This window comes from Vanellus vanellus (genome assembly GCF_965231255.1).
Source record: "Vanellus vanellus genome assembly, chromosome: 9".
NCBI classification, from domain to species: domain Eukaryota; kingdom Metazoa; phylum Chordata; class Aves; order Charadriiformes; family Charadriidae; genus Vanellus; species Vanellus vanellus.
Window position 1 is genome coordinate 11,009,831 of NC_138914.1, and position 27,828 is coordinate 11,037,658.

General features: G+C 42.6%; 2 protein-coding genes across 4 annotated transcripts in view; both read left to right on the plus strand.

Moving 5' to 3' along the window:
- Positions 1 to 19,877, plus strand: part of IFT122 (intraflagellar transport 122) — a 32,785-nt gene extending 12,908 nt beyond the window's left edge. For 2 of the 3 annotated variants that reach the window (XM_082487790.1, XM_082487792.1), the window contains 15 exons: positions 434 to 574; positions 2,316 to 2,369; positions 4,653 to 4,814; positions 7,713 to 7,879; positions 8,763 to 8,934; positions 10,040 to 10,142; positions 11,708 to 11,848; positions 12,924 to 13,021; positions 13,957 to 14,057; positions 15,231 to 15,396; positions 16,380 to 16,491; positions 16,939 to 17,067; positions 17,892 to 17,971; positions 18,572 to 18,736; positions 19,432 to 19,877. In XM_082487790.1, coding sequence (XP_082343916.1) covers positions 434 to 574; positions 2,316 to 2,369; positions 4,653 to 4,814; positions 7,713 to 7,879; positions 8,763 to 8,934; positions 10,040 to 10,142; positions 11,708 to 11,848; positions 12,924 to 13,021; positions 13,957 to 14,057; positions 15,231 to 15,396; positions 16,380 to 16,491; positions 16,939 to 17,067; positions 17,892 to 17,971; positions 18,572 to 18,736; positions 19,432 to 19,521 — 1,881 coding nt within the window. In that variant the 3' untranslated portion in view covers positions 19,522 to 19,877. The remainder of the gene's footprint in view (positions 1 to 433; positions 575 to 2,315; positions 2,370 to 4,652; positions 4,815 to 7,712; positions 7,880 to 8,762; positions 8,935 to 10,039; positions 10,143 to 11,707; positions 11,849 to 12,923; positions 13,022 to 13,956; positions 14,058 to 15,230; positions 15,397 to 16,379; positions 16,492 to 16,938; positions 17,068 to 17,891; positions 17,972 to 18,571; positions 18,737 to 19,431) is intronic. The other variant, XM_082487791.1, reaches the window with a different exon arrangement.
- Positions 19,878 to 24,660: 4,783 nt separating this feature from the next.
- On the plus strand, positions 24,661 to 27,423 carry RHO (rhodopsin; the record flags this gene model as incomplete). The annotated part of the gene is made up of 5 exons (XM_082487877.1): positions 24,661 to 25,021; positions 25,917 to 26,085; positions 26,197 to 26,362; positions 26,642 to 26,881; positions 27,249 to 27,423. The coding sequence occupies 5 exons, from the start codon at positions 24,661 to 24,663 to the stop codon at positions 27,366 to 27,368; spliced, it is 1,056 nt and encodes a 351-aa protein (XP_082344003.1). The 3' UTR covers positions 27,369 to 27,423.
- Positions 27,424 to 27,828: the final 405 nt, after the last annotated feature.

Here is a 27,828-nt window from a genome sequence, read left to right on the forward strand (position 1 = left end):
GGGTGCTTTACACCGGGCTGTTGTGCCACTTTTCATGCTTTTAGCCTTTGAGAACAAACTGCACCCTCTTTTGCTCAGCTTCCATAGTATTAAGAAAACCCCAAATGACCTCATTCGCTTGTTGTACGTGATATTTATCATGTACAGTGCTCAGAAGAATTCACATTCCTAATATGCAAGGAACTGAAGATCTCAAGATGTATGACTTTGGAATATAATTAACCCAGCTTGTGTAAAGATGCAATAATAATGACACCAGAATGTTGTTCTGTTTGTTATACAAAATTCATGCATTTTTTCTTTGTGGAGCTTGTAATGGTTGTGACTGGAATTTTTTTTTTTATTTTATTTATTCCCAATGTATGTAGAAAATTTCACTGATATATCTCAGTATTATGCTTTCTAATACATGTTTTTCAATGGAAATCCTCAGTCTGCACCCATGTATCAATATCTGGAACGAAAAATGTTTAAAGAAGCCTATCAAATTGCGTGTTTAGGAGTAACTGATACTGACTGGAAAGAACTGGCCATGGAAGCCTTAGAAGGGCTGGAGTTTGAGACTGCTAAAAAGGTAAAGCAGTTATTTACTTATTTAGCAGAAAGCTTGTTTTATGTTTTTATACATATAGTGTGCATCTAATGTGTGTTTTATGGCTGGAATACAAAGTGGTGTTCCTGAGTTGTTATCTTGCTTTAGTGTATAAATGTTATTCCACATACCAAAGAAAATGTTGGTTTGTTGTATACTCAGGATCTTCAGATGAGGTTTTAAACTGAAGTCAAATTTACCTCTCCGGATAAATGCCATGTTCTAAATCAAAGTGTTAAATGCAAAGAAAACTGTTTCTTTCATCTGCTGGAAAATGCGTTAATGAATTTGAGGGAAATAGAACTGGAAAGTTGTTCAATGGTGCTTCTGACCACCAGGTGGCAGCAAAGAATGCCTTAGCTGACTTTTTCCCCTTCCTTCCCAATGCTATAAACTTAGTCTTCCCCCCCCTCCAAAGTATTTAATATAATCTCAGTTCAAATGTGGAGGTTTCATATTCTTTTTTATTTACACACTAATGTTCTTTGAAAGCAATGGCGGTGGGATGTCATTGTTTTAGTCCTTTTCTATCTGGAATGCCTTGATTTTGGGAGCGGTCTATAAATGGGCATTTACTGAACAACAGAGATTTCTCTGGCATAAAATACTTCCCTGTTTTCTTTCACCACCTTTTCTCAAATAAGAGAGGGTGAACTGAGTTCAATGTTATGAATATTGTATGAAAGACAAAACATTCTAAAAATATGGAGGGAATGGCCTGTAATGATAGGCATCTTTTAATAACAGATTTTCTTAAAAGGAAATTAAATGCTTTATTTCTCTTTTTTTCTTAAGTAGAGGCATCAGAATAATTCCAGTTTCATAGACAGCTTTATGCAAATAGATATTCTTAAAAAGAAGTTTTCAGTGCCTCCTTGGAATTTTAAAGTAGTGCCCTCTTAGAATTAGAGCGGATTAATTTGAACAAAAGCAGCTTCTTGACATTAAAGGCTCTCATAGTTCCTAGTCCGATCTGGTGTAAGCAGAATATTCTATGCCCTCTTAAGCATTAGTTTGGTTAGAAGTCTCGAACGTGCAGTCTAAAGAGTTAAATTTCTATTTTTTGATGCATGTCACGAATAAGTGCTAAGCTGCTGTAATTCACACGTGACTTCACCACTTGAGACTTTGGGTTGCACATTTATCTCCATTTGCAAAAGATAGTACGCTGTCTTGCAGTACTTTCATCTTACCATCGTCTTACTTCCTTTCTTCTCCCTGAGCTACTTCCGCACTGGATTTTCAGAATGATATAAAAACTATAAGCATATACAGTATGCTTTGGCAATGCGGTCAATTATATGTTCTACCTTGAAATAGTCTCCTGAAATTTCCTTGTCTGTATCATGCCTCACATCAAAATGGAAAAGCTATAAAATAGCCAGAATAAACATATGTAATATTTTAAATGGCCTTTTGCATTTTTGGAGGGACTGACATACATGGTCCTGCTAGTCCCTGCCTTTGCTGTGTAGTTTTGGTGATAAGCTCTTTGGATTGTACCCTTGTCTTACTTACCGTAATACCCCAGCGGCCGCAGTTGTAGTCAGAGCCCGTCAGGTTAGGGACTGCACAAACACCAACCGCAGCATATTTCTGTCTGTCGTGTTTGCACAAAGACAGCTTGATTTGTGCGTAACAATATTCTGTTGATTTTTATGGCTTTTCAAGTTAATTCCTTTTTGTTCTTTCTTTTTTTTTTTTTTTTTTTTCTTTTCAATAGGCATTTACCAGGGTACGAGACCTTAGATATTTAGAACTGATCAGCAGCATAGAGGTAAGAGTGTTAAAGACAATGTATTTGCTTATGCTTATTACTATGCCAAAATCAGTACTTTCTGTATTGGAGGGACTTTTCTTTGAATAGTGCTTCTGACTGTTGGAGATGTGCTTAGAATGAAAAATCCTGCTTAGCTGAGGTGACTCAAATCCTGGTCATGTGACTGAAGCTTTGTGGAAAAAAAAAAATGGGGTGCGGGACAAGAAGAACTTCTGAAACCATCTTCAGGAAAACTGGAAAAATGTTCAATATTCAATTAATAATTGGTAGAATACTACTGTGCTAACAGAGCTTAGTACAGAATACTTCATAAACATGAGTTAATTAAGCCTTTCCTTACCCCCTGGAGGTAGGTAATTACTATTATCTCCTCTTTGCAGAGCCAGAAACAGGCCCAGAGAAATAAAACTACAAACTCAAGGTCTCATGACAAGTCTGTGACAACTGGAAATAGAATTTGGGTTTCCTTACTTCCATACTGTGCTCTAATCACTAGTTCTTATTCTTTTCACACTTCTTGATAGAATTCCACTAGACAATAACTATCTGTCGTGAGCACATTAAAAGACATGGTATCACCCTTGTCCTTTGCAAAGACTGCATGATAACGCTTAGTTTAAAGATCTGTGTTGAGATGGCATAAAGGGAATTCCTCTTTCTCACGCTAATTAGATTTATCTTCTCTGAAAGAATACATTCCTCACCTTCTATTTCTACAGAGCTGTCCTGGTTCTGTCAAAACACCAGTTAGTCGCAGTTAACTTTTCTCAGTGTCTAATGTGGGACAAAGTTCTGCCTTAGGAGCCCTCTTTTTGGTGTTTGGTTGTTTGTTTTTTTTTTTCCTTTAAAGGGCAGATAGGTAGACAAGAGCATTATTTTACCGCTACTAACTTTTCTTTTCCACATACGCTTCTCCACATCTGCAGCTATTGAGGATATTCTGGAATTGTCATGTTATATTCTGTTTAATAAGAAAGATTCCTTTTGTAAATAGGCATAAACTTTCAGTCTTCTTGAAAATTCTCCCTTCTGAAGTGAGAGTTCTACATCATTGCTTGCTCTTGCTTGTGGTGTATCAGATTCTTTTTAAGGCTTGTAAGGATGTAACTAAGCACACATGTTCCATTAATATGCTGGTTTTCTCTCAGTAACAACACATTTTTTTTCTAATTGATGACAGCAGGAAACATAATTGCCAGACCTCTGTATCTAGCAAGATTTTGTGAAATCTTTGAAAAATGGTGTAACAATTCCTCTGATTATTCTTTTAAACAAGTTTTTAAAGGGAACTTTCAACATCAGTCCAGTATCAGCCTGGTCAATAAGCGTGACCAGAAGGGGTGACAGCCGAGTCTCCTTTGGCAGTAGAGAATGGAGTTTGTATGCTCGTGGAGTGCTTTTCCCTCTTTTGTGCAGTTTTCTTTAAATTCAATTCACATCCATATATTTCCATATGAAGTGGGCTAATTGTAGTAATAATTTTATCCAAAGCAGGGTAGTAATGTGTTTCCAAGATACAGGATAAAATACACACATTGGAACCCGCTCACACGTATGCACGTGTGTGCACATATACGTGGCCCTTTGAAGTCAGAGTACCTCCGTGGCTCTGATTCACGTGAAGAGTTTCCCTGTGGCACTGCACACTCTGCCTGTCTGGTCCCTGCTCACAGTCGGTGAGCAGTTCCACTCTGCAGGACAGCAGTGCAGGTGCTCTGTGAGCGACTGTTGCCTACCTGAAATCAGGAGCTCTTGTGTGTGGGGTCAGTGGTGGTGACACTGGTTTTTATTCAGAGCCGGGTTAACACACTTCGTGAATCTGCTTATGGCTAGCAATTATTTTCATGCTTGTCGTCCCACATGCGCATATTGTTAATTTAGTCAAATTATACGCTAGTAAGTTTCTACAGGAGAAAATAAGGAACCCATCAGATGCCTTTTTTTTTATTAAAATAGCATAGCATAATGATAGTGTGTTCATTTTCCTGGATGAAATCAAGAGCAGTGATTTTTCATCACTTTGGTTTGTATAGTGACATTTAATTTTGCTCTTCCTAATTTTAATTAAGAAGAGATTTAATCCTTTAATTATAAATTCACCAGAAATGTTGGAGAGGCGTAATTATCATATCCTGTTACATATTTTTATTAACAGTTAAAATCTAAGCCTGAAAATCTAATTCTTCAATAGCTATTTTTCACCTAGGTCCTAATCATCTAGAATATTTTGCACATCTCTCTTCTTTTTTTTTTTTTTTTTTTTTTTTTTTTTTCCCCCAGGAGCGGAAGAAGCATGGAGAGAACAACAATGAACTGTTCCTAGCAGATGTTTATGCCTACCAGGGAAAATTCCATGAGGCAGCAAAGTTGTACAAAAAGAGTGGCCATGAAAACCTAGCCCTTGATATGTACTCTGATTTACGCATGTTTGACTATGCGAAGGTAATAGTTTGCAACTGAATATTTAAATACAGAAATATTAATGTACCTGTAACTGTTCTCAAAGTATGATCCTACAAAAGGATTGGATGAAATGTGGGCTTTTTCTCAGTTAATTGGTTGAAGTTTTTTGGCTTATAAGGGGAAAAATGTAATGGTGGCTTTTTTCTTCAGAGTCTAATACTGAGGTAGCAAACTGTGTTTTCTGTAGTCTCAAATGCGTCCATGGAATTCATGGCTTTTCAGTGGATTTTTTTTTTTTGTCGGACACTACCAAAAGTGACTCTTTCGTTGTGTTTATATAGTATTATCCATAGTAAATTTCCTGTTTTGAAAACTAAAAATCTCAATTTTGTGACTTTCTTCCCTATCATCTGCTCAAGAGTCCCTTTTAATTTTTTTTGTCTTCCAAAGATAATAAGGTAGTACAAATGCAAAGTGGAGGTGAGTGTACCATGCAGTTAATTCATTTCCGTATTATAATAAAAATATTTTCTTTCAGAGTTTGAACTTAAATAGGTATGTTACTTCTATATTAATGTATTTAAAAAAGTGTATAATATACTAACCTAGTATATTTTTGTTTATTAGAGAACTTTTTTCCAAAAATTCAATGTCTTGGCTTTTTTTTAAAAGTCTGTTTCCATGTAGAAATAAATTGAATGTAGTTTTAAAAAGTGATGGTTTTATACATTGATAAGAAAGCATTACTTGGCTTTTAAGTATTCTGTGGTGTTTTCTTATCAAAATCCCTGAGAACGCATGCACTGTTTAGTCTCATTCGTCACTCATCAGAGCCTTATTCTGCCCAATGCAGCACAAAGACTTTACCACGACATGCATATAAACTGTTTTAGCATAGATTCCACAAACTGTGCTACAGAGAGATCTTTTTCTTCCAAGAACTTAATATAAGTAGTTGGGGCTTTTCTGATGTAAGTCTGACTTCCACTATTTTTGGCTGATGAGTCTTTGTTAGCTTCAGTGTTTTGGCTTCTCTTGAACATAAACGTAATTCATAGATGAAAATTTTCCCATAAGTCTTCGTAAGAATCTTTTAATTCTTGGCTGTAGTCATGTCTATATTTAACTAGCAGAGAGCAAAAGGTCTTGTGTCTCCTGTCCTTGAGAGTAACTCCATGCAGAGGAAATTAAAGGTACTTTATAGCGTATGAAGGAAGCTTCTTGTGCGAGTGCGCAATACATGGAAGAATATGTAAAACCCCTTTGTTTGCCAGTTATTTTTCCAAGGAAAGATATACGGGGGGTGGTGTGTTTTTGTGTTGGGTTTTTTTGGTGGTTGTTTTTTTAATGCTGCCAGAATTATCCAAAGGGACCCATACAGAATCTGACTGCTTGTGCTTGACTTTGATTAGCTCTGGCTAGAGAGTCCAGACTGGAGGCAGATGTCAGGAAGACCTTTGATATCTGGTCATAGGCTCGTTATCGCAGTACCAGATCACAAATTACTGAGAACTCACAAAAAACTCTTTATACTGTAAGAAGCTGAGCTTTTGATTTTGGACTTATTTTGGTAACCTAAGGTGGAAAACAAGTTGTGTCAAAGATGTTGTTCAACTTGATTCTTTCACTGCAGTTTTTCATATTCAAAGATTATCATGATATTTTTATAGTTATTGATGGGGATCAGGGCTGTGTTGCAGGAGATAATGCTAGAGCAAAATCCTACGTGGAGCGCATTTAGGAGCTGGCACAGAGCTGGAGTATAGTTCTGTACCTGTTGACTGGCTGCATCAGGGGAACTGCTGAATTGTGGTAGTGCAACAGATCTGTTGTGTGGGTACTTTTTGTGGGTTTTCTGCGTGTTTGTTGTTTCGTTGTTGGTTTGTTTTTCTTTTTTTTTAAACCTGAATCAGAATTTGCCAGAAACACAGAGGATAAGGTAATTTTCCACTGCTTTCTTTCCTTTCCATTTCTCTGTTCTAATTTTTCATTTGCTAGAAGCTGTGTTAATGGACAGTAGCCTGTTTTGTTAACAGACAAAATTGCCCTTACTCAATCTTCTGGTGCTGAAGTACTTTCCCCCCCCGGCACATGATGTCAACAGATGTGAACCATATGGTGCCAGGGCTTTGGTATTGGCAGAAGAAGCTGAACAAGCTATTAAAAATATTTCCAAAGTGGTGGTCATCACAGCATCCAGGCTTGGTGTTTGCATTCCTTGCAGAAGTCCAACCAGTAGTTCAGAGTCACTCTTCACTTTTGAGCAACTGTCATTCCGTCCTTATAAAAGAACTTCTTTGATATATTGTAATATAATTATCAAGTGTCTTTGCAGAAAACAACATTTCAGCCTTTAATTGATTTGTGGCTGGGCATCCTGATGCTAACATACGATTAAGAGGGTATACAATTGTTAACTAAGCATGGGGTGGGGCTGGGTCATCTTTAAGAATGAAACTGTACCTTTTTGGCTTGAAAAAGAAAATCTGAAACTTCCAACTGATCTATTACAGTTTTTGAGATTAGTGCTATTTTCTTTTGGAAAGGCATGTTCCTGTAAAGCATGCAGAAATCATAATTTGTATCCACTTAAACAGGTTCAACAGAGAGTAAGTTTTCCAAGAAATCAAGAGGGAACATATTTATTACCTCTGGCCATCCGTATCGTCCTTCTCCTGGCCCTCCCAGAATCTACCACTTTTTTTTTTTAATTGTAATTGAAAACAATCTAAATGGGAGACTTGCCATTGTTTCATTGGGCCTTGATAATTAGTTGCTGAAGGTCAGATCAGTTTGTGCTGCTCTGTGTGCAGTATTTATTTTCTTAGGAGGCATAACAATATTCATTAAAAAAGCTTTTACGTATTTTAGAATTTCAACTGTAACAATGGTTGTCACCAGAAGGTAATGCAAACTTTTTGTATTGCACTATTTCAGGATTTTCTGGGATCTGGAGACCCCAAAGACACAAAGATGCTAATAAAAAAACAAGCAGATTGGGCCAAGAATATCAATGAACCAAAAGCAGCAGTGGAGATGTACCTCTCTGCAGGCGAGCACATGAAGGCCATAGAAATCAGTGGGGACCATGGCTGGGTTGACATGTAGGTTTTAGTTCCATCTTGGAGATAATGTAATAACTTATTCAAGTTTTTATTATATGAATTCTGCATAATTTTAAAATTAGACAAAACTTGTTTGATATGTGCCTTTGTTTATATCAAACTGAATCTTTGAAACATTACAATTACAAATGTTTTAAAGGTTACATATATTTAGAGGATAAGGACATAAATATGTTACAAAAACAAATGCATTACAACAGTAAAGAGTCTGAATGGGATCATCTGTACTATGAGACTGTCTTCTAAAATATGCATGCCTTAAGCTTTTCAAAGTAATCATCACAGTGCTTATATGTGATAGCCTATTTCTGTTGTTTTAAGCTGTTAAGGATAATCATCTAGTGGGTGGAGAAGACAGCCGGAACACAGAATATGTAGAAATTCTGGGGCTACTCCTGGCACAAGTCAAATTCTCCTTGATTTGCAATAGTTGACACTTTGGGTCATTTGCTGAGCAGCCATAAGATCTCAGACATGTCACAGCCTTCCCTTGCCTCAGTTTTGCTGAGTGGCAAACGGGGAAATGTTTATTCATGATCCTTTGTTTTAGCTCAGGGTTGAGGAAGTGTCCCATGTCAGTCATGTAGGACCTACCCCCTCCCTCTGTCTTCATGACTGTGCAAAGAGTCTGAGATACGGAATTACAGGATGAGTAAAATCTGAAGGAACGGGTTTTGAGTTTGTAAAAGGAAAAAAAAATTGAATGTTTACCGATAACTGTTTAAACAGTGTTGCATGGTACTACTATTATGATATTTATTAGATAATAACTGATTAAAGGTGAAGTTATTACAATAATTAAACAAAAGGCAAAACAACAAGGCAGAACCTGAAACATCTGGCTTCTTTTTACTGGTTCTAGGTTGATTGAAATTGCTCGAAAACTGGATAAAGCTGAGCGTGAGTCTTTGTCAAAATGTGCCTTCTATTTTAAGAAACTTGATAACCCTGGCTATGCAGCAGAAACCTACATGAAGGTTGGTGACCTGAAAGCATTGGTCCATCTCCATGTGGAGACTCATCGCTGGGAAGAAGTAAGCATGCCCTTGCTTTCTGTGTTTAAAACAAGTACTTCTTACTGCTCTGGCTGCAAGAAAGGGAGACAAATGTCTGGCTCTTCCACCACTGTAGTGAAGGGAGAGGCAGGGTGGGAGGCTTCTGTAAAATGTGATTCAGAGTACTTAAGTTAATTTTGTATGCTCAATATTTGTTTGGTGGGTTGTTTCATTTTTGTGGTTTGGTTTGTTGTTTGTTGGTTTTTTTTTTTTTTTTTTTAGCTTCCTGGCTGAATATTTCTTGGTCTCACTTCTGAGCACCTTTTTTTCCCTATTGAGTTATAGTTGCCCACTTCCTATGGTGATCCATGGGATGCTTCTAGGCGAACAGAAAGAATAAATAGTAATTATACCATGGGAAATTCTGTTTTGAACTGTATTATTTATAATTTGACAGACCTGAGTGAGAATACCATACACATAACTTGGATCTGATGAATGCGTGCTGTGCTAGTGTGGACCCCACTCTGTAACTGGATTTGTGCTTCTGACTTCACTGTTTTCTTTTTCCATAAAAACATGGGTCTGCCAGTACCACCCACTTCACAGCTGGGATCACCATTAATTTTGTTCTTGTTTCTTCACATTAAGTTTTTGATAGGGCTAGTTTCTTAAGGAAATATTTTCAAAGTTCTGCTGGAATTGACAAACCCCCTCCCCCAATTATAGAAAATTGCAGACTCCGTCCTGTATTGACTAGTTAGCAAGTTTTAGAAAGTGAATCTAAACTGCAATTACAGTGTTACTTCATTTTCTTCAGAAGAGATATTCAGTAAAAATAAAAATACTGTTTGTCTCTGCTGTGAAATCTACTACATTTCCTACATGATCACTTTCAAGTTTCTCCGTTTCAATAACCAGACTGTTACTATGCTTAGCTGCTTTTCTTTTGTTGTTGATTGCTTTTTATTTTAAAATACATTAGTGTCATACTGGAGAAAATATGGATTACGCTCTATTCTGTGTATGTATTTTTATTGTGAATTTACTTTGAGCTAAAGGATTGATTCCATAGAATATTCTAAACCCTTTAACTGTTTAAACCATGCAGTATTCTAAAAATGAATTCTTCTATTTACCTCAGGCATTTGCTTTGAGTGAAAAGCATCCTGAATTCAAAGATGATGTTTATGTACCTTACGCGCAGTGGCTAGCAGAGAATGATAGATTTGAAGAAGCCCAAAAAGGTAAAAATGTCATTGACAGATCACTGGTCACTTGAAATTTGCTCCGTACTTTTCCAATACAGAATATGTACCCAGAGAGGTTCTTAACAGTGGGATTCAAAATCAGGTAGAATCTGTGTTTTCATACTGGTCTTAAAGTAGCTGTAAGTCTCCTTACTTGATAAGAAAATGTGATGGGTCTATCAAAAATGATGGCATCTAAATACAAGTCCGGATTTTCCATTGCATTGTGTATCTGAGTGTGGCAAGTGGCAACAGTATTTGGCATATAATCCGAACTGTCTTTATTAATATTTTTATCACAGTAGAATTCAAAATATGGCAACCAACTTATAAACCTGAGTGGAAAGCATCATTTTCCCTTATATTTAGATAATGTTGGATTTGTACAAGTAACATTTTCCCAATTCTTTAAGAATTTTCATGTATTTTGTTAGGTTTATAAAATTACTTTTAAAGAGAACTGTCAACCTTCCGTCACATGGACAGCCTTCCAAATTTAATTCATAAACTGTTCCAGGGACAAGGAGATGTTGAAGCAAGCTCCATGTGGAGCGAGCATGTTTTTAGTATAGTTACTTTTCTCAGGTGTAGCTCCGTGTGACTGTTGCATCTGCTGTTTCCAGAGCCAGCTCAGATCTAAGTGTGCATTTGCTTGTAAGGGCCAAGATAGTGAACGTGCCAGACATGATCTGTCTCCACACAAAACTAGTTTGTGTGTTTCAGCACCAAACCTTTGAGCACTTGGATTTAGGGCAGTTTGGTAGTTTGTGCATAGAACTCATGTGCATCAATATAGGTGTATTGTTCCCAGTTTGTTCCACAAAGCTCTATGCTGCTGTGCCTCAGCAAATGTAAATTCCCCAGAAATGGCTGAGCTCGAGATCATTGTGTTGCTGTGCAAGAACTTGGTTATATCTGAGCTAACTGAAGTCAGGAAGCAATTGTGCTGTGGTGTTGGGTTTTTGGGGGGCTGGTTCCCCCTCCATCCCCACTATCCTGTCTGAAGACTGTGTTTGCCAAATGCATGTTTACGAAGTGAGAATTCAGGATCTTATTTTATACTGACTTCTAAGCATCAAATAAGGGAATGCTGTTAATAAATGATAGAAGGATATAGTAAATGCTGTACTCTTTCAAAATATTCAGCATTACAAATCAGAGCACTAACTTCAAACATTAACTTACTATAGTTTTGAATGAAGTTGTGATTTGCAGTGTTTAGAGATTCCCGTTGTTTGTATGGAGATCTAATAATCATAGCATTTTTTCTCTTTCCTGTATTAAAAAAAAAAAAAAAGAAGCAACCACCATTGTACAAAATTTGTGAGCTCAAGAGCCACTGAGACAGTGCAGAAGCCACAAAATGCCTACAGATGCTTCTCATGTTCCATTAGTGTCGCTACTTTCAAGGAGGAAAATAGCAGTGTATAATCCTTTTTATCCTGCCCTGGATAGCCTATTTGATATTGGCTGAATAGACTGCTCTTAATTTAAAAACATTAATTTCAGTTAATTGATATAATCACACTGTAAAATCCTCTTTGTTTTTGCCTCCTTTGTAGCATTTCACAAGGCTGGCAGGCAGAGTGAAGCTGTAAGAGTGCTGGAGCAGCTAACACACAATGCTGTGGTTGAAAGCCGATTTAACGATGCAGCCTATTATTATTGGATGCTTTCCATGCAGTGTTTAGATATAGCCCAAGGTAAGTAACCGAAAGAAAGTTTGTATTTGTTACCTTCTTGTACATGTAGACAAACAATTACTGAATTGTGATAGCATTGCTGCAACTACTTCACTGTTGTGTGGCTTTGGGTTTGGTTTGGGTTTTTTTGTTTGGTTGGTTGGGTTTTTTTAATGTTCTCTGTAACTCTGGCTTGTGCTATTTTTGTAGTCCCCCTGGTTTTCCCATGTGCTTACTTAAAACAAATAAGCAAAATAGCAACATCAGAATGCCTGAGCCTCCTTTTGAAATCTGACTGGAATCAAACTCGTGTCTCTTGGGACCATGTATCCTCATGCACCTTCCCACAACACACTTTAACTGGAGAAGTGGTTGGAGGGTTAACGTACTAGTAAATAAAAGATGATCTTGGGGTGGAAGATACATCTAGTATTTGAACATAGGTTGGAGAGGTACTTCACAAATTATTTCTGCCAATGGAGATAAAACTAATTTTTTGTTAGCTATCATCTTGTCTTCTGAATGTATTTCACTGGGAGGGAGGTGGAGCCAGTAGTTAACGGGTGTAATTCAGTAATAATGAATACAAAAGACTGATAATACTGCCTTTTGCATGGTACTATAAGTACCTTTTTTTTTTTTCTCCAGTTCAGCTGATTCATGACAGTGCTGATCTGTTACCCCTCAGGTCTTTTATAGAGAAGCAGACTTTTCCAGTTGGCTTAGTAGTGTATTTAATATTTATGAAACAAATGTTTCAAAACTCATTTTATTTGTAAACTCTGAAGTTATGAATGAGGTTTCCAGTGATGCACACCTACTATTTTCTACCTTTAACTAAGCTATAGCCTCTAGCTATGTTGAAAGCATCGCCTCAGCTGTTTTGTGTTTTACCATGCTTGTTTCAGGCCAGCAGTTTGCTCAGATATATGGTAAATCTGTATAATGTGTGGTTTGCGCAGGTAGGTGGGCACATTGAACTGGTACATACCTCTTTTGGAAGTGCTGTAACTAAAATCATAATATGCTGTTTTCTTCCAGATGAGTCTCATAGACTCGTCTCGGAGACTTACACTAATGCCTTTCCCTCCCACAGAGAATGAACAACAGAAGACTGAAATGTTACAGAAGTTTCATCACTTCCAGCATTTGGCAGAAATTTACCATGTCTATCACTCTATTCAAAGATACACTGTAAGATACTCACTTTAGAAGTTGTGTATTTATGCTTCCTGAGCATTTTTTCTCTAGGGAGTCCAGAAATAACTAGGAATAATTAATAACTTTTCAGGCAATTAAATATTGAGTGTAGATTAGCGATACTGTATAGTAACTTTATTTATTTGCCTTCTGCTGTACTGTACAAGAACTTCTGTTGTCTTAGTTCCTAAAACCTGCGGTGTGGTTTTAGCAGACCTGTGCTTCTCTCAGCGTGGATAGAAGATATGAGGATGGCTGACTTCCCACCTCCAGCCCTTTTTTGCTAGCTATATCAGTTTGGTTCCACAGTGACCCAAGCCTCTGGTCCTACACAGGCCACAGCTGGCTTTTCCTTTAATCACAGGGAAAACAAGCTTGAACAGAAGGCAGCACCCTAGCTTAGGCATTCCCACCATGTGGTACGTGTATCAGTAGTGATGTGTATAAACTACTCCAAAATGATAAGCTATCATGAGTGAGGAGCTCCTGCTACTTCCAGCAATTACAGCAATGTTGCCACCACTGTTGGTGAAAATATCTTTTGTAAAACCCTTGAGAACCCTTGATCTGTGCCCTTGCCCAAAAGAAGAGACTGTGCTGTGGAGGTCTTTGCTGGTCAGACTACTTCAGACCTTACAGGGGTGGAAGCTCTAAGCTATTGCTGGCCAGACTGCCCTCATTTTTAAATTGCCTGTTACAGATGCAGGTTTAGCTACACAGATATCTCTCTCTTTTTCTGCATGTGACAGGTATCAGCTTTGGTGATAAAGACATGCAAAACCCACTTGCTATATTCTGTCAGCACCTCTTCTTTTTGCAACTGTATGAAAGAAACACAGTACTCGAGATGCCTGGTGCCGGGATGCGTAGTGATAGGAGTTGTTGGTTTTCCAGCTTAGCAATATGTGTCTGTATTTTTCATACTGCAGGAGGAGCCTTTCAGTTTCCACTTGCCTGAAACCCTCTTCAATATTTCCAGGTTTCTGCTTCACAGCTTAACAAAGGAGACTCCTTTGGGGATCTCAAAAGTGTATCCTTCCAATACAGTTCAAAATCTAGAAGTTATCTTGTGAGATACATGAAAGGAATAATTGATGTTGATCCACAATGCAGATAGCTCCTGCAGGGTATCTTCAGTTTCAGCGGTTGGTTATAGTTGATGGAAACTGCCTTTTGTCCCTAAGGAAATAATCAGCATCTTCAAACCATTGTGTATTTAACTGTGTGCTACTTTTCCTATTTTCTTTTTTTTCTTTTTTTTTTTTTTTTTTTGAGCTGTACATATCAACCAACATGGAATTCTCAAAACCACCCACCCAGTCTGGTGTATCACCTTTGTCAGAGAAGCAAGTTCTTGGGTAGCAGTCACTGTAACAGGATGTTGGCTCTGAATCCTGACAGTGTTGTTGCAAGGAGACTGAGCTGAGACGGGGGGGGGGGGGGGATCAGGAGCTTTTGCTTCGCATGAGGCTGGTATGGCTGTGTAGTGCCTGTCAGGCTAATGTTTGCACAGCTTTGTCAGTGCATATTGCGTCTTTGCAGAGTACTTCATAATGGTCTGTGTGAACCCTGTGGGAATGCACCTGCCTAAAGGATCACAGGAAGGGTCACTGGATGCTACAGGGAGGCCTCATTTTCTTTTCACTTAATTTATGGCTTTGGATGGGATGTTAGCTTTCCTTTTCATAACTTCCTCACTTAAAAATGTATAATCTTTCATAAAGCCTTTCATAACATGCCTTGTGATCAGTAGCTTTCTAAACAGCAGTTACTGTTATACACTGCTGAAAGGGGGAAGACAACCCTTGGTCAACGAAGCAGAGCATATGCTTTATTTCCAATAAGATCATGTGTATTTAGTTGGTGTCAGCGGGTTGCTGATGTTGTAAGATTTGTATTTTTCTTTTGGCTGGGGAAAAATCCATTCACCTTAAAATTACTGAAATTTTGTAAATGGAGTCAGAATATTTAACCAAAGAAATGTTTATGTAGGGCCAATTCCTTACCTTGCTAATAATGGGCATTTTGATAGCCCTTTGACACTTGTTTTTAAACGGAGTTATGTAAATAGATTTCTCTTGTTAAAGCCTGTTTAAAGTACCGGTGTTTGATATGCTTCAGTACACAACTTCTCTGATTAGAAAGAGTATTGCATTTTTTTCCTAAATACCATATGTATTTTTATTCCTTAATTAAATTATAGCAATACATTATTTGCCCTGGCAAAACAGAGTAAAGCTCTTGGTGCATATAAACTGGCTCGTCACGCCTATGACAAGTTACAGGGACTGCAGATCCCAGCTAGGTTCCAGAAATCAATTGAGCTGGGCAGCCTGACAATCCGATCCAAGCCATTCCATGACAGTGAAGTAAGTTGTAATGTGTTTCATGTTGATCATTAATATGCGGCCTAATCCAAGAATCTGAGTTGCTTGGAATCGAATGAAAACGAAAAAATCTGAAATATATTATGCATAGCTCTGTGATATAATTATATTTCTGCTGGAAACGCAGTCCTTTTATTGTTATTCTTCAGGTCAGACTCTCTTTTGCTCCTGCGAACAAATTAAAATCAGTCCTTTCCTTATGGGCAGCTTCCATCCTCCCTCTCCTGTCTTGCATCTACCTTCCTCTCTGCCTATTAATTCTTTCAAGCCTTTTTCTCTCCGATCCACATGCAATTACTCCACAGTCTTTGTCTCTCTCTCCAGCTGGAGGTCACTTTCATTTGTCCTACTCCTAGGCCTCCTTCCCTCCTCCCCCTATCCCTTGAATGACCTTCCTTCTTTAAGTCTTATTTTAACACCTTTTCTTCTTTAACTGAAGTCTGACTTTCTGCAGCGTTCTATAAAGCTGTGTCTCATGGAGTACTCACTAAAAATAAATTGTATTGTGCAAGTGAACATGCACCTGGCCACCTGAAATAATAGAAACACAATCTTAAGAACTGCCTAAAATACCTGTGCTCTTGAAGAGAGATGAATTAATTGGAGAACTTGAATTTGACCAAACCTTAGAGCAAAAAACTTTTTCACTAACCTTCTCTTCTAGGTCTTTTGTCACTGTGTATTTGATGCAGAATTCTGCTTCTGTTACTGCAAAGGCAAGGTGGAAATTTAATTGTTAGAATGGCGAAGACAGCTATTTTTAATGTGAAAACTTTGCTGTTTTATTAAAAAGGGAAAGTATATTCAGATGTTAAATGATCTGATTTCACAGCAGTATTTGTCCAGATTAGTGCTGATGTAATATCAGTGGTGTAAACCTAAGGAGCCTGTATTTAATTGAAAACAAAGAGTTCAGGCTGTGCTGGTCTGTTTATGATTACTGTGCTCTGTATGTGTCTTTGCAGGAGCTCGTGCCCTTGTGCTATAGGTGCTCTACCAACAACCCTTTGCTAAATAACTTGGGAAACGTCTGCATTAACTGCAGACAGCCTTTCGTCTTCTCTGCGTCCTCCTATGGTGCGTTGGAATATTGCATTTGGTTGTGCTTTTCAAGTAGTAAATGTTAACTGAGCAGAGTAGGTTAGTACTGAATTTGTTCTTTCTGCAATACTATTTGGACAAACAAATCTTTCCTTTTTAATGTTAGATTTGACTAAGTGGCTGCCTCTTGTCCCAGGTATCGTTGGATTTCACTGCAGCAGCAGTAAAGCATTGCTTTATTATGAGACACTGAATGTATAAAGTATTTCATTAACACAAAGATGCAATCCTTTGAGAAGTTGAGGGGGTTTTGGTTTGTTTTAATTTTATTTTATTTAACTTGCTTCATGAAAACATGTGGGCAGAACACCACTGTCACAGAAGCTAGAGGGTGTTCACTTCTTAAGGGGCACAGTATCTTCTAAGGAGGCATTTTCTGAGTTCTTGCATGTCAAATGCTACTTGCTTCTCGCACCCCTATAGAGGTACTGCATCTGGTCGAGTTCTATTTGGAAGATGGTATCACGGATGAAGAAGCTGTAGCTCTCATTGATCTTGAAGCTCCAAGATTGAATAAAAGAGAGAATAAGTGGCAAGAGATGATGAGTGACAGTATCCTTTTGATTAAAACTGGATCTGGTCCGTTTCTTACCAAAAAAAGCAACAATCTTGGATGTTTTTTTTTCCCCCTTAGGTTTAAAATTTTGTCATGTGACTGATATGAGTACAATTGCATTGTGTTTCCTTTTCAAGTTAGTCTAACAACCAAAGTGGGGTTTAACTAAGCCTGATATTTTCGTAAAGCTTTTTCATCAGGAAAATTTGTTTCTAATCATGTAAAATATTTCTTTTTAACAAGCAATGCCATGCTTTACTTATTCTAACTGCTTTCTGTAAAGACTGGGAGAATCGGAAGTGTTATTCACTTCCCTTAACGGCTTGCTTTAGAGGCTGCCTTCTCTTAACCAAAGGGAACCAGCAGGGACTTTCTTCATAACCTTTCCTGTTGGAATCTGTTTTGGCATCCAGAGCTCCCAGTTGCTGTGGGGGCCGTATAATAATAGGTGCAGAGCAATGCACAAGAAAACACAATCTCTGACTAAAGCTGTTCAAACATGTAATTTAAATATGTTGCTTCATTTGCTTTTTGTCATCTGTCGGAAGGGGGCAGGGAGGGAAAGAAGACAGAACTGATGTCATACTTGGTTGTGGTCAGTTTTGGCGTTCTCCAGCAGCTGCAATGATGAATTTCCTCAGTCACTGTGAATCACCGCAAGCCATTCTCTAGTACTTTCTCTAATAATCTGGGCACTGTAGCAGTTTGAGAATACTCTGGAGCAACAAGGATACAGTCCTGCTGGTACACTTTCAAACTTACTCTGTGAGGACAGCTAATGTTACAGCAACTCTTTTTCTTCCTTAAGAAATGCATCTAGATGCACAGAGTTTGAGGCTTGATGACAATCCAGATATTATTGAAGATGATGATCCCTTTACAGCAAAACTGAGCTTTGAGGTAAGAACCTTACCTGTTGTTTCTTTCTTGCTACCAACAGAAATGAACAGAAAATTTTAACTACAATCCATGCCGCTCTTTGGGTGTGAATGTGTTACGAAGACTATTGCAGGAGAGGTGCAAAGTAGGGGACTGGAAGAGGGGGTGGCACTTGAGAGGGAAAGGGATTTACCAGTTAACTCCTCTTAAAAAGCAAACGAAGCAAAATCCCAAACCTACAAAACAACAAAGATCTTCCTGGAATTTGGTTTTATCATCATACAATGATACAATGGGGCTGTCCTCCAAGGTACTTCTGTGTCTAGGCATTATACCCACAAAACAGTCGTTACTGTGAATTGAGACTGTGGGCATGGGTGTTATTTACAAGGAGTTGTGTTAAAATGAATCATGGAAGCTCACTGAAACCAAGTTAGAGATGTGGCTGGATGCTGCTGTCGCTGAAGGTGTTGATCAAACTGGCAGTGAGTTTGGTGGGACGAGACTCAGGCCAATTCTATATTAGCTTTTTCTACTGAATTTTACTTTGCTGCTTGCAACATCTTATTAACACTCAAAGGGCTTTGCAGTTGGTAACAGTAATTCTTTCTAAACCTGCAGCAAGGAGGCTCAGAATTTGTTCCAGTGATTGTGAATCGTGCTGTTCTCCAGTCAATGAGCCGGAGGGATGTCCTGATTAAACGTTGGCCGAAGCCATTGCGGTGGCAGTACTACCGTTCCCTGCTACCAGATGCCTCCATTACCATGTGTCCGTCATGTTTTCAGGTAGTGTTTACATGGAGAAGTTTAAAAAAAAAAGCCCTACTGAGAGCCCTATGGCTGAAACGATTCCAATAATTGAAACCTCATACTTTAAAATGTATTCAAGAAATTCCTGAATGATACAGAGAAGGCAATGGAAACCAAAATCTGAGCTGTGTGATGCACAGAGGAGCAGCTGCCTCCTGAAAACTTTGAGGGAGCTGAATTTGAGAAGTTGCACTGACAGCAAGTCAGAGCCTCTTGAGCAAACCTTGGCTGAACAACAAATGCTGATTTGTATTTATTTCTTTTTGCTCTGTCTCTGACTTTCACCCTGGTCTAGCAGGGAAGATCTGTCAGTAACTAAGTTAGTTTGTGGTTCAGTCCCTCTCCCTCTCCTTCCCTTCTCAGGAATGGCTTTTTGAAATACTGGAATTCAGTCACGTTTGCTTACACAGAAACTGTCTAATTTTTGCACTTCCTTCTGCAAAAGTGATTAATTGGTTTGTGCCTCTTCAGCAACATTGGCAATGCTCTGCGAAGTGCTTGCTGCCCTGTCCCAAGTTGTAGCGTGCTCAGCAATTGAAGTAAGAGGACCGAGTCTCTGGTGATGGTAGCTTCAGAATGTCTGTGCTACAGAGAAGCTGCTGAGCTCAGTTTGTGTTTTCTTTGAGCTAGTCACAGGCTAACTTGTCCCTAAATCTGTTTCTAATTAACAGATGTTTCACACAGAAGACTATGAGCTTCTCGTACTCCAGCATAATTGTTGTCCGTTCTGTCGACGGAGAATAGATGAGTCAAACCAATGAAGAAAAACAGTCTTATACCTCAACTGACAGATGCCCCGATTGGCTTAGCAAAACACTTCTTAAAGAGTTTTCCTAGCAACTTAGTTATCTTATTCCATTTTGTACATAAGAGTGGAACTGAGTTGAAGAAATGTAACTATTTTTTTAAATTAAAATGTCTGTTGTTTGTGGATGTTCTCTACATTTCCCAGGCAAGCAGCTGAAGTGCCACAGATTTCTACAGGAATGTTTATAGGGTCAAGTTCAGCCTTGAAGGAATTGTTGTTTTTATTCCAACTTGTGTTAGGACTTGATTTGCTCCTTGATATGTGCCCATTATTGTCAAATCTTCAAATAAACGGGATTATTTTTCACTACTCTGTCTTGGAATTTGTGATAATGCTGCTGCTTCTGAGCTTGGTTTTTTTTTTTCTTTCTTTTCCATTTAGGTAAGAACAGCATTAGAGTCTAGAGCTCTTAAAATGTGATCTTACAAGTTACACTGATCTTGGCATCAAGGGCCATCTCACAGCCACACTGGGGCGGAGGCAGCGGTAAAGCTTTTAATCTGCATAAAATTCACCCTTGTTAAAATGCAAAATGCCAGGTTGTGCATGGCAGCGTGTGTTCCGTGCTAAGCCAGCTAGCCAGACATAATACCTCGACTGCCCGCTGCCACGTACGTCATCCTGGTAACAGGCACCTGTTCACTACTGATGAAGCAAATGCCCTGCTGGGCTAAACTGAAAGTATTTGCACCCTTATAAATATGTGCCAGGCAGGAATGGTGAAGCGGCTGAGCACTCCGTCAGCCAGTGATATCCCACAGCCCCTCCTCTGTACCCAAGACAGGCATGTTCTTCACTGTCTGCCGAGAAGATCCTGAGTGATGTAACTTGCTGCGGTACTGGGATCCCGGGGTGGTTCCCACAACTCCTGCTGTCCCATCAGTCCTGGTGGCGTTTATGATGCCTTGTGGCAGGGGACCAGCCTGAGCTCATGCAGGCCCCTGGGCCATTGTGCTGACCAGCGGGGTGATGCGCTAAAGGAGTGTTTCTGGCAGTGTTTCCCAGCGCTGGTTCAGTCCAGAGCCATGGGCAAGCTGTAGAGGTGAGAAGAGATGGACCTGCTGCCTTCTACTCCAGCCTCTTGCTGAGCCTGAGGGGATTTTAACGATGCAGCTGCTTGACCAAACGCTGTGGGTCAGTCCCAGGCAGCAACTCTGCCTCCACAACATGGTTTACTCGCTTCCCTCTGTCTCCCCCCAGGACTGGGGAGAAAATGAGAAGAGCAAAAGCAAAGCAGCTCATAGGTTGAGATAATAAGTGAAACAAAGCTATGTGTGCAAACAAAGGTATAAGGAATTTATTCACTGCTTCCCTGTTGCAGGCAGGTCTTCAGCCTGCATCCTGGAGAGCAGAACCTTAGTGTGCCTAACAGCTACACCACAAACAACACCCGCCTGCCTTCCTCCCTTCCCCATGCTTTTCCTGTGGAGCATGGCCCTGTCTTGTGTCTTCTTGCCCCGCTCTGGCCTATTGCTGGGGGGGACAGAGCCTGGGGAAAAGGAAACCCTCAGTGCTGTGCGAGCACTGTGCAGCTACAGCTGTGACCCTGCCATGCTGCCAGCACTGGTTCACACACAAATCCAAAGCACCGTGTCCCCCCATCCCCACCAGACCCAGCGCACTCCCGGGCAGCTGGATCTCCTGAGGACAGTCGCTGAGCAGTTCTCCGACAGCAGAAGATCTGCACAGGTAACCAGCTGGGCCAGCTTGCAGCTAGGAAGCGATGGGTCTCTTGACTTTAATCCAGTATAAATTGGGCCCATGTTACCATGAGTTCTGTTGTCGTCATGATATCCCGTCTGTCACAGCCTCCATTTGTTTTGAGTGGGAAATGATTTTCTACTTTTCTGTCTTAAGCTATTGGCTGAGGTCGTTGGGTGCTGGTAAAGCAGCTACCGTGCAGCCAGCACTTTGCACATGAAACTAGTGATGCCTGCGTGTCTGCTTGAAAGTGACACTCCACAATGGCACCCCGGGCTTTCTGAGTCCCTTGACAGTTCCTGACCAAGTTTGCTTAATTTACCACTTTAAAAACATTCTGTTCTAATTACTGCTCGTCTGCTTTTTTGACTCATCTGTCACTGTTTGCAATGAAGACTTTGCTATTGACATGGATAAACAATGCTGTTTGAGATGTGAGCCAGAATGGAATTCTGCTCGTTCTCCCAGAACTGAGCTGGCTTTGCAGAGCTAGTGGGAGCAAAAAATTATAAAAATAAATAGATAGGGTTTGCTGTGACACAGAGACAAAATGGATCAAGCAAGGAAGCTTTTTTTCTCTGTTTTTGAAACAGCTCTGTGAGTATAGTCTAGGTTTGAAAAGTGTATTGGGCTTTTCTGGGCAAAAACATACTCAAGACATCTTGTACATTGTGAAGATGTTCTAGTTCCAGACTGCCTTGTGCATTGCAACTCTCAGGTAACCTCATGATAATGACTCACTGGATGCACAAGAAGTCCCACCGTGGCGCTCCCCTCTGAAGCTATTGTGACTGGTTGACCAACTGTTTTCTTTGATTTGGACTGTTCTTCTACTTCATTACCGCTTGCCTGTCCCACTGCCGTGCTCCAGTGGTGACGCACGCCAGGCCCTAAGCTCTGAGCAGCAGCTGCTAACCTCAGCAGTAGCTTATTGCATCAGAGCTTAAGGTGCAATATTTGTGTATTGGGAAGATAAACCTTTAATCCTTCTTGTATGCCCAGCTACACGTATGAACAGCTGCATTTGCAATTAGATAGTGGCACTGCTCTGGCCTTGGCAACACGTGTGAAAAGTTAATTGAGAGGGACTTAGCATGAGCAGAGTGTGTGTGAGGAGGTGGTATTTTCACATTAACGTGAAGGAAGACCTTTGGGACTATCCAGAGTGACCATGGCCTGCCTTTGGCTACAGCCATGCAGGTCTTCCTTTGTCTGTAGTGCCAGCACTTGAGGTCCTTCCGACCTTCAACACTTAGACTGAAGGTTTCCCAGCTTGGTCTCTTCTTCAAAGAGAATACAGAGCATTGTGCTTTCTTCCTTTAAACTTTTTCCATGTGCTAAACTAACTCACAGGGAACACTGGGAAACTAGGCCAGGACTGAAGGAAGTTTATTAAGGGCAAGAGGACGTGAGCTTCTGCCCACCTCGCACCCATGAGCTCCAGCAGCTCTGGCATGTCCTCCTGTGTTGGATGAAGCACTCACCGTTCCACCCTCCTCTGCTCCTGGCTGCGAGGGATGCTCAGCTCAGTCTCCCGGCTGCGGCCAAAACAGCAAGGGGAGGTGCTTGGGCCCCTTCCAGCCTTGGTCCCCCTCCAGCCTCGGTCCCCTACCATGGCGCAGAGCAGACAGTCCTGGCCTCACCTCCACAGGGGAACCAGCTGGTACCTACCTGCCAGCCAGAACGTTACTGACTGCTAATGGGAAAGGTGATAAACAGTGGGTGGAAAAAAAAAAAAACAGAAGAGATGGTGAAAATAGCTTTGGAGCTTAAAAGATTAATCGTGATGGTGCAAACTGTAAGGAACCACCTCCAGAAAAGAGATCCTCTGCGCGTGTCTTCATTGTGCTCACTCTGCTGTACATATTGTCCCACTGCCTCTGAAAAATTAAGAAAAGGTAATGTCTAACTCAGTTGCCAAGTGGCACAAAGAACACTTCAAGCACAATTAAGTGCATCAAGAGGAGAGGCAGAGACATGGAAGACATGGGAGGCTCCAACAACAGCTTCCCCTGTAGAATTTGATGATTCTGAAAGGTTTTGAGGAGACCAAAGATGTCTGTCAGCCAGCGTATGAAGTTGAGTGTTGGCTTCAGCTCAGAACCTCCCTTCAGTGCCCTTGTCCAGCAGCCACCTCAGCATCAGCGCAGAATGATACCTGTCCAGGACAGATGGACTAGGTTATTTATTAGGTGTTACCAATGCAATTAGCACAACCCAAACCACATACAAAGCCAGGCACAGAGGAGATAGTTCAACTGGAAACCTGTCAGCAGGGTCAATGTTTCACTGTGGTTCCAACCTCCCCAGCCAAATCCTGCGGCAGAAAAAAAAGGTGGCTGAGAGCATGTGGAAGAAGGGTCAGTGATGTTTGTGCTGCCCAAGACCACCCTTCTGCAGCCTCCTACCAGGAATGGCAGTTGTGGTGGGGATGGCTCTCCAGTGGGGACTACCTGGTGTCATGGACCCACTTTCCCCTTGGAAGGACAGGCCTGGGACACCCCTCTGTCACCAACGGACCACACTGCACTGTGCCTGCCCAACCCAGCAGCTGTCTGCGGCCCCCAAACCCACAGTCGTGGGGTTCTGAACTGCAAACTTCCCTCCTGTTAGTGGGGGACAGAGAGGAGCTTCTGTTTGTTGCGAGCGCCAAAAGCTCAGCCTGGGAGCCTTGAGAAAGCACAACCACGGGAAGGATCCCTGTGGGCCTTGTCTTTCCCTGGCACCCTCCACATGGCAACCCAATGGTAATGCAGCCCATTCCCGGTACCTCTCTGTGGGGAAACTGCCCGGGTGGGCAGCACACCTTCGAGTACCTGTGGGGGGTGGACTGGGGGCCTTGGGAGGGGTCAGAGCGAGTGCCTCTCCCTGGACGATGGCAGCATGAGCTATGCATGTCCAGCTCTGGATTTTGGGGTGCAGTTACTGCCATGGGTGCAAGGCCCACCCCACACCCTTGCTCCTTGGGGAGCAGCACAGCCATGCTGAGGAGTGAGGCCATGCAAGTGGAGCTGCCATATGGTTTGGGCCCCCCCAAATGAAAGGCACGGTGCAGAGTTACCTCTTTATATATGAACATGAGCCATGGTCTCCAACAATGACAGTGCGGGCCAGAAACAGGTGTCACCTTAATACTTTCCCAGGAAAGCCAATTACCCCGGGATGATTATGATTAATAATACTCTAAGCCCTAATCGCGCTGACACCAGTGCCTGGAGCTTACCCTAGGGGGCACTTTATAAGGGCCGCCCTGCGGAGGTGAGCGTAGCCACTTCTCCTTGGGGTGACAGCGAAGGCTGAGAGGTGGCGGGAGCCCCACTTCACAGGCGATCCCCCCGCGCTCAAAAAACACCCCTGAGCAAGAGCAAAAGGCACCTCACGAACCGCAACCATGAACGGGACAGAAGGCCAAGACTTCTACGTGCCCATGTCCAACAAGACTGGGGTGGTGCGGAGCCCCTTCGAGTACCCCCAGTACTACCTGGCTGAGCCCTGGAAGTTCTCAGCGCTGGCTGCCTACATGTTCATGCTGATCCTGCTCGGCTTCCCTGTCAACTTCCTCACACTGTATGTCACCATCCAGCACAAGAAGCTCCGGACGCCTCTAAACTACATCCTTCTGAATCTGGCGGTCGCCGACCTCTTCATGGTCTTTGGAGGCTTCACGACCACCATGTACACTTCGATGAATGGGTACTTTGTCTTTGGAGTAACAGGGTGCTACATTGAAGGCTTCTTTGCTACTCTGGGTGGTGAGTTTTCCAAATATTCAAAAGTCTTCTGCCAGGAATTGCCCCAGATTTTAGGAGGGGGAGGGAGGACACCCAGATGATCTTGGAAAAATGTGGTATCTGGAAGGTCCTTGGTCTGCTGGTGCTGTGAGCCGAAGCAGTTGCAGTGTTTCAGGGTGGGAGGTGAAGAAAGTGACAAATGGCACTTTTTTTTTTTTTTGACCTTATTTTGGTAGCCACCTGCTCAGTATCCCAAGAACAACCAGTAGCAGATTTTGCAGTTGTTGGATTTGAACATCCTTTTGGCTCACTTTCTGACTTGAGAGATGACAAATTTGCTCCTCCTGTTCCATGGGGCTGCCTGTCACTTGCTCTGATGTGGTGCATGGTGGCACAGGCTAGCAAAGCTGGCTCTCTGCCCTGTGCCTGCCAGGCTTTGACCGAAACAGATGTTAAATAAAAATTGTGGTGTCTAAAAACACCCTCCTCCGTTCAGCTCAGCCTTCAGCTGCAGGCAGATGTTTAACTGGTTAGGCCCTTGTGGCACAAGTTTCCGGGGAAGCTGTGGGTAGAAATCCTGGGATGATGGGCGCTCACTGCATCTCAGAGTGGGACCGCAGTCTTGCGGGTGCAGTGCTGTCTAGGATGAGTGGTAAGATGTGGGCATGGATCTCAGAACACAGCAGCAAAGTGGTTACTGCAGGTCAGCAGTGCAGTGAGGAGGTGTCTTCTCATGCCTTCCATCTGCACTTGGCCTGTGTTCATTTCTCTTTCCAAACCCTTGGTGGAGATTTACCTGCTGCCAGGGGTCTTCCTTTGGAACAATAGTCTGAGGAGGCCTCGTGCTACCATCAGCATGTTTTTCTCCTGTTGCTCAGAGTCCCTGTGTCCCCATCCCTCTCTCTCCCTGGTGCAGGTGAAATTGCGCTCTGGTCACTGGTTGTCCTGGCTGTTGAAAGATACGTAGTGGTCTGCAAGCCCATGAGCAACTTCCGCTTTGGGGAGAACCATGCCATCATGGGTGTTGCCTTCTCCTGGATCATGGCCTTGGCGTGCGCGGCTCCCCCACTGTTTGGCTGGTCCAGGTAGGGAAGGCGCTGTGCCCAGCACCTGGGGCTGCGGGAGCCTGGCCGGTGGCGGCTTGCCCGTGGCTGGTGTCCTCTGCTGGGTGCTGACCTCCCTGGCTCACCTTGCAGGTACATCCCCGAGGGCATGCAGTGCTCATGCGGGATCGACTATTATACCCTGAAGCCAGAGATCAACAACGAATCTTTTGTCATCTACATGTTTGTGGTTCACTTCATGATCCCTCTGATGGTTATTTTCTTCTGCTACGGGAACCTCGTTTGCACTGTCAAGGAGGTGGGTACCTGCCTGTGGTGGTGGGCACCTGCCTGTGGTGGTGGGCACCTGCCTGCAGTGGTGGGCTGGGGGCCACCCCTGTCCCCAGCGCTGGGAAGGGGCCCACACCAGGCTCCAGACTGGCGACAGAAAGGGCCCTCGGGGCCAGGCTGACCCTCTGTGAAGGGGAATCAGCAAACTCCAGACATGCAGCTCAACTACCCCAAGCCCTGACCCTGTGTCCCATGCCGGCGCAGCCCTCCCCATTTCCATCACGCTTCTGTTCCTTTCCACCCGCAGGCTGCTGCCCAGCAACAGGAGTCTGCCACCACCCAGAAGGCAGAGAAAGAAGTGACCCGCATGGTCATCATCATGGTCATCGCCTTCCTGATCTGCTGGGTCCCCTACGCCAGCGTTGCTTTCTACATCTTCACCAACCAGGGGTCGGACTTCGGGCCCATCTTCATGACCATCCCGGCTTTCTTTGCCAAGAGCTCTGCCATCTACAACCCCGTGATTTACATCGTAATGAACAAACAGGTAACTGGCCAGATGCCAGGCAATCTCCTTTTTTTGTGTTTCACTTTACAAGAGCTTGCAGAGAGTTACAGCACTTCGACATTCCAGTGTGCCGGGAGGGGGGTTTCTTTCCAGGTGACCTTGTGCTGGCGTGCAGGAGGGCGACTGGGCAGCTCATCCTTGGCATTGCATAAATCTCATAAACACAAGCCCACCCCATTTGAAATGACACAGGCCCTGGGTCTGTGGAGGAGCTGGGGCTGTGTCCGAGCCAGCCCCGAGCGGCAGGCAGGGGCTTTCCAAGCTGCTCTGCCGGGCTCAGAGGCAGCCCCAGCGCTGGTGCTGCCCTGGCCTCCATGACCTCACCCCGGCCATCCCTCTCTTCCAGTTCCGTAACTGCATGATCACAACCCTCTGCTGCGGCAAGAACCCGCTGGGTGACGAGGATACGTCTGCTGGCAAGACAGAGACCTCCTCCGTCTCCACCAGCCAGGTCTCTCCCGCGTAGGCCCCGCCGGAGCGGCCGGTCCTCGGGGTGCACCTCGCCGCCCCGGGAGCATGAACCTGGCCCCACCGCTGCCGCCGCCCGCCCCGCTGCACCACGGCCACGGCCCCGCCGGGCGGGCTCCTCTCTCCTGGCACTAGGAACCCTGGGAACAAGGCTGTAAATGTGTACACACGTTTTGTAATTAAAATGCAAAGGCTTAGCTCCTCCACTGGCGTAAATCCGTGCTTTTCTCTTGACTTGCTGAGAGCTGGCGTCCCCCCGCCCCGAGGGCAGACCCCCGGGCCTGACCCCCCACCATGGCAGAGCCGCCCTCACCTCCCTCATCCCACTCAGCCCTGCCGTGCTCTGGCCACCCAGGGGTTTGGCAGGTTTGGCTGCTGCGAGGTGTCCCCAGCCCTGCCCGATGCTCCCAGCTCCAGCCCTGCCCCGGGAGGCACAGTGACCCCTCCGAGAGGGACGG